Genomic DNA, 17,682 nt, shown 5'->3' on the forward strand with positions numbered 1-17,682 from the left:
TTTACATAGTCCCACAAATTACGGGAAATCAGAATATTGCGTACCATAAAACTCCAGAGGGAGTAGTTGGTACCATCCAGCTTATCCTCTTGTGAGAGACCACTGAACTGGAAATCATTCTGATTTTGCTGGGCCATGTCTGAGAAAGAAAATACAGCAAATGCAAATCTGAATTCCCTTGCTGGGAATGGAGTGCACAATTCCCAAAAAATACAGCCAAACACTGGCTAAAGATGCAACTTAAATCTCTGTAATGTCTCTGTCAAAAATCTGCCAGAGCATCCAATCTCTCCCAAAACCCACCAAAAGTGCTTCAAAACACTCACAGAAAGGCAGTGTGACTTGAAACGTGCAAAATTGCTCTCCCAACACAAAAGCCCCAATTTGTGGCTTGAAATTGCAACCAGAAAGGGGAAAATGTTCTGAAAGCCCCAAATGTTGCACAAATTGCTCTCTGCCAACAAAAGCCCCAAATTTCACTGCAAAATTGCAGTGTAGTTGCAAAAGCCCCAAATTTTTTCAAGGAAATTGAATCCAAAAGAGGGCAAATTAACTGAAAGCCCCAAATTTGCAATTTGTCTGCTAAAACTCCAAATGTGCTCCCAAAAATACAGCCAAGCAATGGTTGTATGCACAAGAGCCTGACAAAACTCTTTCCAATATCCTCCTGCAAAGAAAACCCTGCAAAAATGCAACTTTCCAAGCCCACCTACAAAGTGACCAAATGTGAACTCAGTTTCACCTTCAAACTGTTCGGACTAACTGTTACGCTCTAGCCGAGGTAGCATGACCTCGGAAGAATCAGTCGACATTTCCCTTAAAGGATCTATCTCTGTAATTTATGTGTTTGCGCTTCATGTAAATGATCGGGAGGGATTTAATGTCAAGGTCCTAGGTGAGGGTTGATAGCACCAGACTAGGTGGATCTAAGGCTAAGGGCCTAATGCAAGAAATGTGCCTAGGGGCAAAGGAATTAACGCATCCGAGGAGAGGGGTGAAATGTTGCATTAGGAAGGCCCTATATGGATGACATGTGGCATCTAGATCCATCTAGGGAGATGGGGCTTGCTGAAGTTAGTGAGAGAAGGAGATGGTATTCATGTATGTTTTTTTTGGAATTCTCTGATGTGTTCTCACGCTTCAGCAGGATTTGGCTGGGTGGAATAACTCGGTGCTTCTCCCGTGATTTTCCGTAGGAATTAGAGAAAGTGGATAACATTTGGTATCAGAGCCAGGGTTACGAAGGGGAAAGGTGTGGAGCGTCGGTGACGACGAATAGTGAAAGAGAAGTTGGACGGGTTGCGAGTTCATTCGAAACAATTAAAGGTTGCGGATGTTCTAACCCAAGCATGGGAGAAAAAACAGGGTAAAAATAAGGCAAGCCTTTCAACGGATGTGGAACGCGGGATTGAAACCGCTAGAAAACCCACGGTTTGTGACGTCGTGACGTTGCGCTGAGCGGGAGACCTGAATATACAACGCTGAACGGAAGGCGAAGGATTGTCACAGCCACCCGTCGAATCTTTGGTTTCGAAGATCGATTAACGAAAACCTTAGCAGAAAGGGGGCCACGGGTGAGGAACGTAACGTAACGTAACATTGAGTTGCAGAGAGCGAGTCTCGCGGGCGATCCTGGCAAGAGAGCGGGATAGCGGAGTAGGAAGCGATGATAAAGTCTTGTTCGACGGACAATGGACGATCGGTGTAGGTGAGGCGTAGAGTTCGACGCAGAGATTATAACGTTGAAGGAGCCCATCGTCGCAGTAAATTAGCAAAGTCACAAAGCGAGGCTTCCAGGCGTACCAGAAATCAGGAACACTTACACCCATCGCCGTGGTAAAAGATGCGATGGTTAAATCAAAGAGAAGAGCGTTGAAAATTCCGCTACGAAATGTGCTGTAGAAGGATACATGGCAGCGATCAGCTGATATGGGAAACTTTAATTAAATGAGCTTCGCCGGCACACGTTCCAGCTAAGCTTTACAGTTTGCAGTAGATTGACAGACCGAATATACAACATGGCAGAGTTTTTTTTGCGAGCTTCAAGGATATCCAGGGGGCATCTTTTTCCCTTTAGGATATATATTTCAAGTTTTCAGTTTGCAGTAGTTTGTTCCTGTACAGGAAGGGATTTTGAAGTGCTGTACTTTTGGAGTTTCGCATAAGAGGAGAAGAAAGAAATTTATTGAAAAAAAAAAAAAAACTTTTTTTTATTTCCCTTTCCAACAAATGGAAGCAGAAGGACAGAATTCAAGGATGAATCCTAGTGAGTCTAGAGTACAATCTACCCAACAGATGTCACATCAGGCAGCACCTACATTGATTGGTAGGATTTCAATATTAGAGGATGCTTTACAGTAGATTATGAACCAGCAACTTCAAGTAAATGCTGGTCAAAATGAGATTAGGGAGATGGTGCAAGCTTTGTCGGCTAGACTGTCTAGGATTGATAAGGGCAAAGCTCTAGCAGAGCCAGAGCCTAGTGTACATTCCTTAGAGCGCGCAAGGGTCAAAGTGCCTAATATCGCTAATTATAGACCGGAGAAGTACGGAGCGCAGCTCTGATGTGATCGAGGTTTGGTTGCACAAGTGGGAAGAAGCCTTCGCCATTTGTGAGATTAAATCCGATCTAAAGAAAATCCGCGAGGCCACACACCTGTTTATTGAGGCAGCGGACAGATGGTGGATAAAGCAACAGAAGGATCAAGTTGCTCCAACCACCTGGGAAGGGTTCAAAACTGAATTCAAGAAACACTTTCTCCCACCTGATGAAGAATCCCGAGCTTGGGATGCTTATAGAAATCTTCGTCAGAGGAGCTTGTCAGTGGCAGAGTACACTGACAAATTCAGAGAATGTGTCATGAAGATAACAGACCCTCTCCCTATGTCGGTTCAGTTAAAAGACTATATCTATGGACTGAACGACAAGATCAAAATGGAAGTTCGGGCTAAATATGTGACTACACTAGATGAATCTATAGCAGTAGCCCTGAACTATGAGGATGCCAGAGGCAGGTCTGGTGGATTTGTGCAGGCAGGGACTCAGTATGAGCACCCGAGGAAAGGGGGATTTCAGAGGAAATGGGTTTCAAAGACAAGTGTCTCGCAGCCAAGTGGCCAAACCAAGCAGGTGAAGCCGGTTGAGGGACCAGTAAAAACAAGTACCACCGTTGGGGTGAAAAGGAAAATAACTCCAATGGCAGCCCGGGCTTGGTCAAAGTCCTCGTTGACCCCTGAACAAAAAGAGAAAGCTAGAAAAGAAGGATTGTGCTTCGGCTGCCTTCAGCGACATCAGTGGAAGGATTGTCCACTGAATAAAGATCGTCGCACGGCTAATATGATAATATCTAAATGCGACATAGAAATGCAGGAGAGTCCCAATGCGGAACATATGCAGATGCAACTGGCGGGACCTTCTCAGAGGTTAGTACCTTGTTTGTTATGTGTATCTGTTGCTAAGTTAGTGACGAGTGCACCTGATAACATCCTATCTAAGCCCGCAGCAACGGGGTATACGGCCTTTAATGATACGGAGTTAATTAAAATGAAAGGGCAAGTGGCCAGTCATGATGTCATTGTGTTGTTTGACTCAGCGTCAACTCACAATGTGATTAACTCCAAGCTCGTGAAGAGGCTGAAATTAAAGACAAGTCCATCTGACTATGCGTATACAGTCAGGATGGCAGATGGAAGTTCAACTGAAGTATGGGACCAAAGGGTTACCCAGTTGGAGCTTCGGATCCAGGTTTATGCTGAGAAGCTTGATTTTGAAATGACCAAGCTTGCTCATGCGGATATAGCCCTGGGAATGGCGTGGCATTCTAGGAAGAATCCAGCCATTGATTGGAAAAAGCACGTATATCAATTCAAGATGAATGATGTGCTTTATGTCTTGCGAGGTGAAAAAGATATACCTCAGGGACCGTTGGTTTCCGTGATGGAAATCAGAAAGGCTCAAGTAGAGTTTTTATACCTTTGCACAGCATCGGTAGAGTCGGTGGATGAGTCTTCGGCTAGCACTGATGTTACGCAAAGTGGTGAGATGGCCAAGCTGGCTAATCTTATAACAGAGGAGTTCTCTGAATGTTTTAGGGATGAACTACCTTATGGGTTACCTCCAGAGCGGAAAGTTCAGCATAAGATTGAAGTGATCCCGGGGGCAGAACCTGTAAATAGACCTCCCTATAGGATGAGTTTTGCTGAAGAAGCGGAGGTGCGGAGGCAACTGGAAGAATACCTCAAGTTGGGGCAGATTCAACCAAGTTTCTCACCTTTTGCTTCACCAGTGATATTAAAGAGGAAAAAGGATGATACGTTTCGCCTTTGTATAGATTACAGAGCATTGAATAATATCACTGTTAAGCACAGGTATCCGATGGCTCGGATTGATGATTTGCTAGATGCATTACATGGAGCCGTGATTTTCAGCAAGATAGATCTTAAGTGCGGCTATCATCAGATCCGGATTAGAGCCGAGGATGTGCATAAAACCGCTTTTAGAAGCAGGTTTGGTCATTATGAGTTTTTGGTAATGCCCTTCGGACTTACCAATGCTCCAGCGACCTTCGTCATGCTTATGAACGATTTACTACGTCCGTATATCGGAAAGTTCGTAGTACATTTTATTGACGATATCTTGATATTCAGTAAAAGTGTTACTGAGCATTGTGAACACTTAAGAATAGTGTTCAGTACTTTGAGGAAAGCCAGTCTTTACGTGAATAAAAAGAAAACTATACTGTGTATGGTTAGGCTTGAGTACTTAGGGTTCATAATTACTCCACAGGGGGTAGAAATGGATCCGAAGAAAGTGGCTGCGATACTAACTTGGCCAATCCCTCAGAGTCTGACCGCGTTGCGATCATTCTTGGGATTTGTCCAGTTTTATAGAAGGCATATCAAAGGATATTCTGAAATAGTATCGCCATTGACTGATCTGACCTCAGATAAAGTACCTTTTATTTGGGGACAGAATCAATAGGAAAGTTTTAACACCATAAAACAAGCTGTGATCTCAGGACCGGTGTTAAAAATAGTTGATCCCCAGAAACCGTTGTTCCTGGAAACCGATGCAAGTGGCATTGCGGTAGGAGCAGTCCTCCTTCAAGAGGGAAGGCCAGTAGCCTTCGAAAGCAAGAAGCTTTCTCCCTCTCAAAGGAATTGGCCAACTCATGAATTGGAGTTGTATGCTGTTATCCATGCTTTGAAAACATGGAGGCATTATTTGTATGGTTCAGAGTTCTATGTGGATGTAGATCATGATACTCTGAAACATTTTTGTAAACAGCCTGACTTGAGGGGCCGCCAAGCTAGGTGGGCAGAGCTCATGCAGGAGTTTAATCTAACGATTCGGTACCGAAGAGGAAAAGATAATAAGGTAGCTGATGCGTTGTCTCGCATTATGCATAACCTGAGTTTCACGGTATTAGAGAGTGCTCTAATGACCGAGATCAGAGAAACTCAGAAGGCGGACGAGTTTGTCCAGAGCTTATGGCCTAAGGCTCATGTGTTAAAACCCAGGGAAAATGAAAAGGATGACCTGGCATCCAGAAAAGGCCAAACTTATGCAAGATATGCCATAAGGGATGGTATGCTAGTTAGAAATGGCAAGGTTGTAGTACCTGGTCAGAATGATCTCAGGCAGAGAGTCATTCGACAATGCCATGATAGCCCGTGTGCGGGACATCCAGGTGTCGAGAGGACATATGATCTCGTGAAGCGAGATTTCTTTTGGCCAAAGATGAAAAAGCATATTCATGAATATGTGACACGGTGTTTCTCGTGTCAGGTAAGTAAGGCCGAGCGGGTGAAGCCACCCGGACTTTTACAGCCCTTGGAAATACCACTAAGTAAGTGGGAGAGCATTTCCATGGACTTTATTGTAGGGTTACCTGCAACACAAGGAGGGTATAATTCTATCCTTGTGGTGGTTGATCGTCTAACCAAGATGGCTCACTTCATTCCGACTAGAGAGTCTATTAGTGCCCCACAAGTAGCGGATTTGTTTATTAGACATATATTTCGTTTGCATGGATTACCTAGATCCATAGTGTCAGACAGAGATGTTAGGTTTACGGGTCACTTTTGGACAGCGGTATTTGAGACACTAAGGACTGAGTTGGGAATGAGCAGTGGGGATCATCCTGAGACGGATGGTCAGACGGAGAGAGTCAACCAGACTTTAGAGGATATGCTGAGGGCATATGTGTCATTGAGGCAACATACATGGGACAAGTGGTTGCCATTGTTGGAGTTTGCCTACAATGATAGGAAACATTCATCTACTGGGTTCAGTCCGTTTGAGCTGAACTATGGTTATAGGCCAGCCAATCCAACTATAGTTGGAGTACCTCAGAAAGTGCCTAGTGCCGCGAACTTTGTAGTTCAGATGCGGGAGATGCTAGCACTTGCGAGAGCTAATATCCGCCAGGCTATGGATAGAGCCAAGGTGTATGCGGATGAAAATCGGTCTATAAGAGTATTTGAAGAAGGAGAAAAAGTTTTTCTCAGAATTCCTTCGCACTCGAAGTCATTGACTTCAGGAGAGTGTGCTAAGTTATCACCTCGATACTGTGTGCCGTGGTTAATTCTGAAAAGAATAGGCAGTGTAGCCTATAAATTAGAATTACCACAGGGGTGTAAGGTGCACCCGGTTTTTCATGTTTCGCGCTTAAAGAAATTTTTGCATACAGGTGACTCACTAATCGAAGGTGTGGTTTTGTTTCAGGAGATAGAGGATATTGCAAGGCGCAAACCAACAAAGATCCTGGACCGAGGAACAATGCAGATACGAAATCGGAAGATACCCACGGTGTTGGTTGCATGGCATGGTCAGCCTCTATCGGAAGCTACCTGGGAATCCGTATACCAGTTACGGAGAGCATTCCCAGATTTCATCATCGAGGACGCTTGTCATGTGCACGGATTGGTATCTGACGTGTACTAGTTACACAGAACTAGCTCAGGTTAGCCTGGGGAGGCTTAGAGCTAGGCAGGCTTGATTCTCGGGTTGAGTGGCAAGGGTACGAACTATTTATAGGTCTTCGCTATTTTTGGCGCCGGGGCCCGAGTCTATAAAAGAGGCCCAGGGGGTTCAGTTCTCAGTGTGCAGTTGGGAGCAAGTCTCGTTCCCAGGTGCTAGGTCTGATCCTGGATTGTGTCACGGACGCGCGCCTGCATCTTAGCGTAGCCCAAGGCCCAGTGGCAGATCCAGGGCTTCACAGCGCCACCTGGTGGTATGGGACACCAGGCTGGTTGGGATCTGATTGGGAGTTCGTGCCAGTAGCTCAGCTCGTGGCTCGGGGGGACATCTTCTGATTCGGGATCACATCCCGTAGATGTCACGGTTGGGTGGTGAGCAGCCTGCTCAGTTCTGATGTTGTGTGTGGTTATTTTGCAGATCAGGGGTTTCAGGAGTGCTGGGATGTGTCAGTTGGTATCAGAGCCAACTCCTGAGGTAGGAACTTCTGATACGAGAAATTTGACGGATTTCTCTTCCAGGTATGCCCTGAAATTCGAGATTTCTTGCTGCGTGTTTTGCTGTTTACCTGGAGAAGGAGGGGTGAAGAGATATCTGGAAAAGGCAGGAAGAAGGAGAGACCTGATTACGAAATTACTGAAGAGTCTACGTGAGAGAGGGAGTGAAATACTAGCTAGGAGAGAGTGGAAGAGAGGCGAAACAGGGCTGATAAGTAGGCGATGGAATCGAGATGCTGGTCAGGGCTGCGCAGAGGTAAGTGCCGCTGGTAGGAGAGGCTGAGGAGTTGCGCCATCTGTTGGTGCAGAAAGCGGCCCAGACAGGGGTTGCGTCAAACTGAGCAGGGGCGGTCGATGGCATCTAGGGGTGGCTGAGGTGCGAAAAAGCACCACCTTCCAAGCTTGGAAGGTGGCGCAGGAAAAAAAAGCATCGACCCTCCAAGATTGGAGGGTGTGCATGTTAATTTTAGCCCCAAGCTCCAATTTTGGGAGGCCAGCTTTTCTGGAAAGCGTGGCTGGGCTTTTCTAGGAAGCACAGCCTCCAGAATAGCTGGGCTATCTTCTATAAAGACTGGCGAGACCTCAAGTCCAGCCATAGCCTCAAGTCTGACAGCGCAAGAGCAGCCTGCCCTTACCAGAATTCCGCCATCTAGTAACGGCTGCAACAGCAGCGGCCCTGCGACCTGCCTCTGCCTGCGATCTGCCTCCACGAAACGGCTGCAACAGTAGCAGCTGTTCCGTACTGTACGGCCTGCAGCGGACCTGCAACAGGACCTCATCCCCTACGCGCGCTGATCGTTGGTGCACGATATCTTCTGGTTCCAGTCAGCTTCTCTGATTTCGCCATATCTTGGAGGGACGGTTTCTTTCCTCTACTCTTCTCCTTCCAGTTTCGATTCTCCCAGCTATTTCTCTCAGCCTGTAATCGAGTTAGTATTCAGCCATGTCTGATGCTCCGAATCCCGAGTTCACTATGGGAGAGCAGGAATTAGATTACACTCCAGTAGGAGAGGATGATCAGGGTCTCTATGACGACCTGATCACCAAGAAAGCCTTCAGTGAGTTCACGACTGCTCTAGATGGTAAATTTGAGCAGGTCAACGCTAATCAGTCGGGGTTGACACAGCAACTCCAAGGGATACAAGCTACCTTGACTCTTCTGGCTAGCACGGTTCAGGCACTCACGCATGTGGATGCCATGGCCTCCGTGCTAGGCCCGAATATCACTCCGGATCCCTTTCCAGGTGACCAGAAATCAAGAACAAAGGAGGTGGTTGACACTTGGCTGCACAAGTGGCAAGTTCACTTCCAATTTCACCCCTACCAGACGAGAAAAAGATTCGGCTAGCAGCAGGGTTTATGTCAGGTAAAGCCTTGCTTTGGTGGAAAGAACTCCAGCCTAAGCCTGACACTTGGACAGAATTTGAGGGTATCTTCAGGAAGGAGTTCCTGAAGAAGGAAGATGACTATGATATCGTCGGCAAGCTCAAAGCCCTCGATATGTCAAAGTTGAATTTAACTTTTGAAGTGTATCTTTAGAGATTTAGGGATCTGCAAACCAGGGCCACTAAAATGGATCCTGTAACCTTGTTAGGTTTTTTCGTGGATGGTTTGCCAGACTCCTATAAGTTACAGATTAAGAATAACAAGTGCACAACATTGCAGGAGGCCATGACATATGCGCGCATATATGATGATACCATGGCCGGAACCAAGGCAACCACAGTTACCGAGACCAGCGGAAAGAACAAACGCAAGTTCTTTCAGCATGCGACTGGTATTGGGGAGACGAAGTCTACGGACAACGCCTCCAGGAAAAGTTTAACTCCTGCGAAGAATGGTAAGGCCCGATTCCTTCGCACTCTCAGGCTCAAGAAAGAAGGCCGGTGTTTTTATTGCGAGGAGCGGGGCCACACGAAGAATGAGTGTCCTAAGCGGAAGAACCAGAAATTGGTGCTAGGACCGAAGCTCCAGGCAGGTCAGCGTACCGCAGCCAAGGGAGCCAACCAGGTTACGATGACAGGTATTTCAGTAAATGTCATTACCTGCCCCCTTTCTTGTAATTGTACCTTTAATACTTCGTTGTTTGGTTCCCATGATCTTTTCCGAGTTTATGGAGAAGTTAGGGACCAACGGGTTCACATTCTCTTTGATCCGGGCAGCTCTCACAATTTTGTTAATTACAAATTTGTGCAGAAGATGGGGCTGTCCACAGTACCTAGCGACCACACCTACGAGGTGCAGCTTCCAGCCGGGAAGCAGTTTTGGGATCGCAAGGTTGAAGCGCTTCCCATCCGGATTCAGGCCTACACGGGAGCTCTCACATGTTACGTTATGCATCTAGAGCATGTAGACTTGCTGATCGGGATAGAGTGGTTTAAAACCCACAATATCCAGATCGGATGGACGGAGCATACCCTTTCTTTTGAAGACAAAGGCACCCAATTTTGTATTCAGTGTGATAAGATTATCCCTTCTCAGGGGCCTATTGTATCTGCGATGCAGCTTCGGAATATATTGAACACTTCTCATTATGATGTCTATCAGTGTGTTTTGATTCCACTTTCTACATTTGTTGTTTCGGTAATTAACAAAAATGAATTAAGTGTGTTTGAACACCAAGAATTGAGAACGTTGTTAGATAATTTTAAGGACGTATTTCCAGCTCAACTGCCGGAAGGGTTACCTCCAGAAAGGGCAGTAGATCATCGCATAGACTTAGTCCCAGGGGCTCAACCTATCAGTGTACCACCGTATAGGATGAGCCAGGTAGAGGAGGATGAGTTAGCTATCCAGCTTCAGGATTACCTGAATATGGGCTATATCCGCCCAAGTAAATCTCCTTGGGGTGCACCTGTCCTCTTGAGAAAGAAGAAGGATTCTTCCTGGAGGATGTGTATAGATTATAAACGACTTAATAAAGTTACAATTAAGAATCGCTATCCTTTACCTCGTTCTGATGATTTGATAGACCGTTTGGCCGGAGCGAAGTATTTCACTAAGATTGATTTGCGTACGGGTTATCACCAAATCCGTATCTATGCTAAACACATAGATAGGACCGCATTCCGGACTAGGTATGGTCATTACGAGTTTCTCGTATTACCTTTTGGTTTGACCAATGCTCCTGCTACTTTTCAGCAGATGATGAACGATTTGTTCAGGGATTATCTGGGCAAATTTGTTGTAGTGTTCTTAGATGATATCTTGGTATATAGTAAAACGCTTGAGGATCATATAGGACACCTTCGGGTTGTCTTACTTGTTCTAAGACAGCATAAGCTTTATGCCAAGATGAGTAAATGTGACTTCTTTATGAAGGAGATCATTTACTTAGGACACAAGATTTCTTCTGAAGGTATTAGCATTGATCTGGATCGTATCCAGAAGGTTTTAGATTGGCCTATACCTCAGACTGTGAAACAACTTCGCTCTTTCCTAGGATTTACGGTATTTCTTCGGAAGTCCGTCCGTGATTACTCACAAATCACGGTACCCTTGACCAACATATTGAAAGGTCGTGGACGCAGGTCTACTCAGCCGATCCCTTGGAATGATGCAATGAACAAGGCTTTTGAAACCTTGAAGTTATCTATCAAGGAAGCACCCGTTCTTGCATTACCCGATCCTACCCGGCCTTATGTTTTAGAGGCCGATGCGAGTGATTATGCGATTGGGGCAGCTCTACTCCAAGAAGGTAGACCTGTATCAGTATGTGTGTGATGGATCAGAATTGAGAGGAAGGAAAGCCAGATGGGCAGAGCTAATGCAGGATTTTGATTTCGAAATACGTTATCGTAAGGGTTCGTTGAATAGTGTGGCGGATGCCTTAAGTCGAGTTAAGTTTGTAAATGCTTTGTCATTTACGGAAATATCCTCAGACCTATTTCAATCCTTGAGAGGGCTATACGCAACTGATAGTCATCTCAGTTCTTATTGGCAGAGAGTCCAGGATGGGAGCTCCATGGTTGACCAGGACTCAAGGATTGTGCCACCTAGGATACAGGCGGCGGGAGGTCAGTGGATGATTAGGAACGGCTTGCTGTTCCGGAATGAAAAGATTTGTGTGCCTGATGTTTTGGACCTTAAATCCAAGATTCTCTGGGAGTGTCATGATGCTCCTAGTGCGGGACATCCAGGTATACATAGGACTCTGTCTCTTGTGAAGCATACCTTTTATTGGCCTAAGATGCGTGCATTCGTAGAGAACTATGTGGTAGGTTGCCGCGTTTGTCAGGTTACTAAGGCTGAACGCCTTAGGAGCGCGGGCTTATTACAGCCATTACAGATTTCAGGTAATAAGTGGGAAAGTATTTCCATGGATTTTATTACTGGTTTGCCTCGAACGCGCAAGGGTCATGACTCTATTTGGGTCATAGTCGACCGTTTGACAAAAATGGCTAGATTCTTACCTACAAGAACAACTATTTCAGCTGTTCAGTTGGCTCACGAGTTTGTGGACCACTTGTTCAAGCTGTATGGTTTGCCATCTGACATAGTCAGTGACAGGGACTCAAAGTTTACAAGTAACTTTTGGACACTTGTATTTGAGAAGTTAGAAACTACTCTAAGTATGAGTTCCTCGGATCATGCACAATCCGATGGCAGTACAGAAAAGGTCAACCAGTTGGTTGAAGACATGCTTCGGGCATATGTATCTAAGAGACAGTCTTCGTGGGAAGATTATCTACCCATGATTGAATTTGCTTACAACAGTGCAAAGCATTCTAGTACAGGTTATAGTCCTTTTATGCTTATGTACGGGTTTCAACCTAAGTCACCAGTTATGGTTGGATTAAAAGGGATTCAAAATGATGCTGCTAAGAACTTCTTGCTAGACATGCAAGAAATGTTGCAGTTTGCCAAGGAGTCTATTAGAAGTGCCCAAGATCGGGACAGATTTTATGCTAATAGACATCGTTCACCTAGAGAATTCTCTGAAGGAACGATGGTATATTTGAGAATTCCTAAGGAATCCAAGAGCCTAAGTACTGGTTTGGTTCCGAAATTATCCCCCAGATACTGTGGCCCATTCAAGGTCATTAAAAGAATTGGGCCAGTTGCATATCGACTAGAATTGCCTCCTGATGTTAAAGTACATCCAGTCTTTCATGTCAGTAGACTGAAAGAAGTATTGGGTGCAGATGATCAAATTGTTTCTCCTCATGAGATTATAGAAGTTACAGATTTAACTTTTATTCCTCACGAACCTGAATCTATTCTTGAATTCCGTGAAAGACAGATTCGAAATCGTACTATCACGGAATACAAGATTAAGTGGGAGACATTACAAAACCTCCAAAGAACATTTCCCGATTTCTTAGCGAACTCAGGAGTGAGTTCTTAGAGGAGGGGGAGTATGTCATGTGCACGGATTGGTATCTGACGTCTACTAGTTACACAGAACTAGCTCAGGTTAGCCTGGGGAGGCTTAGAGCTAGGCAGGCTTGATTCTCGGGTTGAGTGGCAAGGGTACGAACTATTTATAGGTCTTCGCTATTTTTGGCGCCGGGGCCCGAGTCTATAAAAGAGGCCCAGGGGGTTCAGTTCTCAGTGTGCAGTTGGGAGCAAGTCTCGTTCCCAGGTGCTAGGTCTGATCCTGGATTGTGTCGCGGACGCGCGCCTGCATCTTAGCGTAGCCCAAGGCCCAGTGGCAGATCCAGGGCTTCACAGCGCCACCTGGTGGTATGGGACACCAGGCTGGTTGGGATCTGATTGGGAGTTCGTGCCAGTAGCTCAGCTCGTGGCTCGGGGGGACATCTTCTGATTCGGGATCACATCCCGTAGATGTCACGGTTGGGTGGTGAGCAGCCTGCTCAGTTCTGATGTTGTGTGTGGTTATTTTGCAGATCAGGGGTTTCAGGAGTGCTGGGATGTGTCAACGCTGATGTCTAAAGAGGGAAGGAATGTTACGCTCTAGCCGAGGTAGCATGACCTCAGAAGAATTAGTCGACATTTCCCTTAAAGGATCTATCTCTGTAATTTATGTGTTTGCGCTTCATGTAAATGATCGGGAGGGATTTAATGTCAAGGTCCTAGGTGAGGGTTGATAGCACCAGACTAGGTGGATCTAAGGCTAAGGGCCTAATGCAAGAAATGTGCCTAGGGGCAAAGGAATTAACGCATCCGAGGAGAGGGGTGAAATGTTGCATTAGGAAGGCCCTATATGGATGACATGTGGCATCTAGATCCATCTAGGGAGATGGGGCTTGCTGAAGTTAGTGAGAGAAGGAGATGGTATTCATGTATGTTTTTTTTGGAATTCTCTGATGTGTTCTCACGCTTCAGCAGGATTTGGCTGGGTGGAATAACTCGGTGCTTCTCCCGTGATTTTCCGTAGGAATTAGAGAAAGTGGATAACACTAACAGTACGGAACTGTCAGTCCGGTTGAATGCAGTTGTACGGAACTGTACAGCACAGCCTGTACGATCGAAATCTACACCAGTACGGATGTACGGATCTGTACGGATGTATAGATTTGACAGCGATGTACGGCGAGCTATACGGATCTGATTGGCACGGGCTGTACGAATCTGACGGTACGGGGTGTACGGACGGCACAGTGTATGAGCGCCGCTTCAGATCTGTACGTATGTACGGACGGCGCTGTAGCAGGTACGGACAAGCGTACGGATGGCGTTGTAGCAGGTAGGAACGGCGCTGTACATACGATGTACGGATCTGACTCGTGCAGGTACGGACAATCGTACGGCAGCTGTACAGACTGATGGAATGTACAGGCAGAGTGTGCGCCTGTGTACGGAATGTACGGAACAACCAACGATGGCTGTACGAAATGGTACGGAAGCTGTAGGGGCTGTATGGGCTGGGAGCACGTCCGGGAGCTAAGCCTGCTGTGATACCAAATGTGAGTTGAAGGGAGAGAGCAAAATGTGAGAGCAGGAGCAGGAGAGAGAGAGCTGAAAACGATAGTTGCAATAGATGAGTGTATTACAACTGAAAAGAGTGATAGGTTTTGTCTAAGTGACAAAACCTTATCCTTCACTAGCCGTAGTTAGTAAACTAACTGTGGTTAGGGGGAAAAACCTCTAAGTGAGGGAAAAGTGCCCCTAACCTACTTATTACATTACATTGGTCACTGCTAAATTATAACAATAATTTTAACACTATCCTTACTGCTCAATGTATGCACGCAGATCTGCCCCAATACCGGCAGAGGTCTTCTCCACACTGGACCGTGAGAACATCTACTGCTGCACTTAGCCACTCCTCTTCTCTCCAACAAGTCACTGATCTGCAGACTGTTTCATGGATTCCTGTGTTGCTTGTATGCTTGTAGTTAGACAAGTGTGAGAGAGTTGCTAGTAGAGGTGGTTGCCAAAGTGTGTGGACCTTACATAGAATGAGAAGGGCATCAAGGTTGAATCAGCTGCATGGACTTGCAGAGCAAGATGCAACATCACGAAGTTTGATGTGTGCCATCAAAGAAGACAATGAGATGGAGTATTGATAAGATATGACCTTTTCTTCAATATACGTAAATTTGGTGGGACTCCATTCACCTGAACAGAGACTAGGAACAACAATTATTGGTGATACGCCGTTCATGATAGTTTCTTCTAGTTAGCCTTCTCTTATCTCAAATGGTGATTAGGCATTCTGCATGCTTCAACTTATCCAACCAGGTTTATCGTTTGAAGAATTGATTGATTATTGTCAGATGATTAGGTTGGCTGCTGAAGGTAAGGTTTTTACAATCACCAAGTGTGCTTTTCCCTTGAGAGGAGTTGGTATAAACTTTGGACAACCTATTTATAAATGTAATATTATTGGAAAATGGATTTCCTACTTTGCATGTGAAATGCTGTCTTATGGTTGCTGATGGCATAAAAATTAATGCTGCCAGTGCAAACCATGGTGTGGTTTGTTCTTCGAAAATTGTATGCACATTCTGTTGAGAAGTTAAATTGCGAGTCTGAAATAATTTTAGCTTTTCATTGGTATAAATCATTTTGTTATTTTGCAGATTTTTATCCTCCTTTTGATGGTCATAGTCAAGCCTCAATAATGGAAACTTGATATGTTTGCACAAACAAATGCACCATGTTCCTCTTTAAATGAATGGTGGCTTGTGCAGGACTCCATGTTATTGTCACTATGTTTACAGGCTATCTTGTTGGATATGCTCTGTTTCGGTCTCAGTTTGGAGGAAGTCCAGTTCTGGTAAGCACATCCTCATTATTGGACATTAACCAAGTGTGAAGCCTTCTTGGTAAAGCTTGTTGAAATGATTCCATTGGAAGACATGGCTGTTTTTGACATTTAGGCAGGCTGCATGCTGTTTCGGATAAGGCAAGAACTGATGCGGAAGCAGCTGCAGCATATATTCAAAATTGCTGAAAAAAACTGACAATTATGTATGCTTTTATTAGTGTCTACTGAAATTGTTATGATTGTTGTGAGCATTACAATATATCCACGAATCTACTCAGTTAAATTCCAACTTTTTGTGTTGCTTGCAGCATGCAGCAGGTGGTATATTGGGAATGGTGATTGGCATGCTGGTAGAGACTCTGCTTTTCATTTTAAGATCATCTAAGCTTGACAATAAAGGATCCAAGTCCACAAAAACTCTAAGCTCAATGCGGCAATTTCGCTGTAAGGAAGATTAGCGTTGAAGGATTCCTTTCATCATTAATGCCAAAGTGTTATCCTAATACGTTTTCTTTTGGGAAAAAACATAAAAATGCGGGCAAGTTGGATCGTCATAAGTTCGAAAGAGGCAGGACTTTTCCAGAATAAGAAACTGATTTTGTGGTCTTTATTTTTTGGGGGAATTGATGTGGAATACCGGCGATCTTGAATATTTGAAAGGGAAGACCTTCCCTCACAGGTATCATGAAGAGATTTTGTTTATTTTAGGGCTAGTTGAAAGTGTCGTACAATTATATATATTATAACATTAATCGGATAAATAACTCGGCCTTTTCTGTTTCATATATAGCTTGATTACATGTACCACATTTCAGTGTGATGCCAAGATGGGAAAACTATAGGTTTCTGTTTCCATTGCCTAATCACATCATTTGTCTTTCTAAAGGCTAACAGACATCATGTTAGCCCCAAGTGCGACCCCAACCTAGACCACATGCCAAGAAAAACATGAACAAAGGTCATAAAAAATACATTCCTATTGATCATCCCTATCAAGAATCCCTACCAACAAGCTATGGCTTTGATGGATGCGAGCCATAAAAGGTGCCTTGGATGAGTAAACTGAACAATTCATTGTAAGCGGGGAAAATACTTTCCATGTTCTTCACGCTTCCTTATTCAAAGCATCTATAAGTAACTTATCTGTTGGATCCAATGCACATATTTAAGAAAGGTGCCAAGATAATCTCAGAAGCATCTCATTGGCAAGGAGATATCATTAAAGAAGCTAGAGAAATCGTCATCTCTAGCATGAGAGGCTATATGGCTAACTAAGAAGGCTTTTTCAACATCTATTATGGACATCTAATCACATCTTGTGATCCACTGAGTGGATAAGGTGGAGTTAACGAGGAGTTATGCATAGTGAATTGATGATTTTCATGGAATGTTTCATGAAGATATATAAAGGGTTTGAAAGGCAAAAGACATGTCCAAAGGGATGTGTAGTTGAAGAGTAGTTGATACAAGAATCAATGTTTTACTTGATGGAGTTCCTATTGCAACTTGATCCATCTTGACCTTGGCTTTCGATGGATGATAGGGATGATTGTTAGGGAGTTGTTCAAAAAATTCAAAACTAGATGAGGATGACTCTCACCTTAAAGCTAAAAGTGCAATTGAAAGTGAACACCTTTTGCTTCTAGAATTGTAGAGCAATGGAGAAACGGATTGAGAGCTATTCAAAAGCTAAAATCAAACCAAGGATGATGGGTAAGATTTTGGTCTTTGAGAGGCTACATTGACTGAAAGTCACGACGGTCGTGCTATGAAGGTTATCGAGCTTGTGGCTGTCCATACTTGTAGTCAATATCCACAATTTAGGGCAGAAGAATGACCAAAGCTAATGAACATGAAAATAGTATGTAGAAGCACTCCAAAAAATAATTTTAGCTAGAATTTTCACCTAAGTTAATTATTTTAAACTAATGTGTCCAATTTATTAAATTTGGTGTGTCAAATTGTGTAGAATTAAAGGTAAGCATGCACTTGCAAGGCTTAACTTCATTTTTATGGATACTTGCTTACAA

The 17,682-nt window shown here is 44.5% G+C and overlaps 1 protein-coding gene across 1 annotated transcript in view; it reads left to right on the top strand.

Moving 5' to 3' along the window:
* Positions 1 to 16,415, top strand: part of LOC147894916 (ER-based factor for assembly of V-ATPase) — a 38,997-nt gene extending 22,582 nt beyond the window's left edge. Inside the window, exons 3-4 of the mRNA XM_087383997.1 lie at positions 15,576 to 15,661; positions 15,961 to 16,415. Coding sequence (XP_087240123.1) covers positions 15,576 to 15,661; positions 15,961 to 16,110 — 236 coding nt within the window. The 3' untranslated portion in view covers positions 16,111 to 16,415. The remainder of the gene's footprint in view (positions 1 to 15,575; positions 15,662 to 15,960) is intronic.
* Positions 16,416 to 17,682: the final 1,267 nt, after the last annotated feature.

Source organism: Dipteris shenzhenensis, chromosome 13 (genome assembly GCF_047967505.1).
Source record: "Dipteris shenzhenensis isolate YYH24624 ecotype China chromosome 13, Dip_SZ_1.0, whole genome shotgun sequence".
NCBI classification, from domain to species: Eukaryota; Viridiplantae; Streptophyta; class Polypodiopsida; order Gleicheniales; family Dipteridaceae; genus Dipteris; species Dipteris shenzhenensis.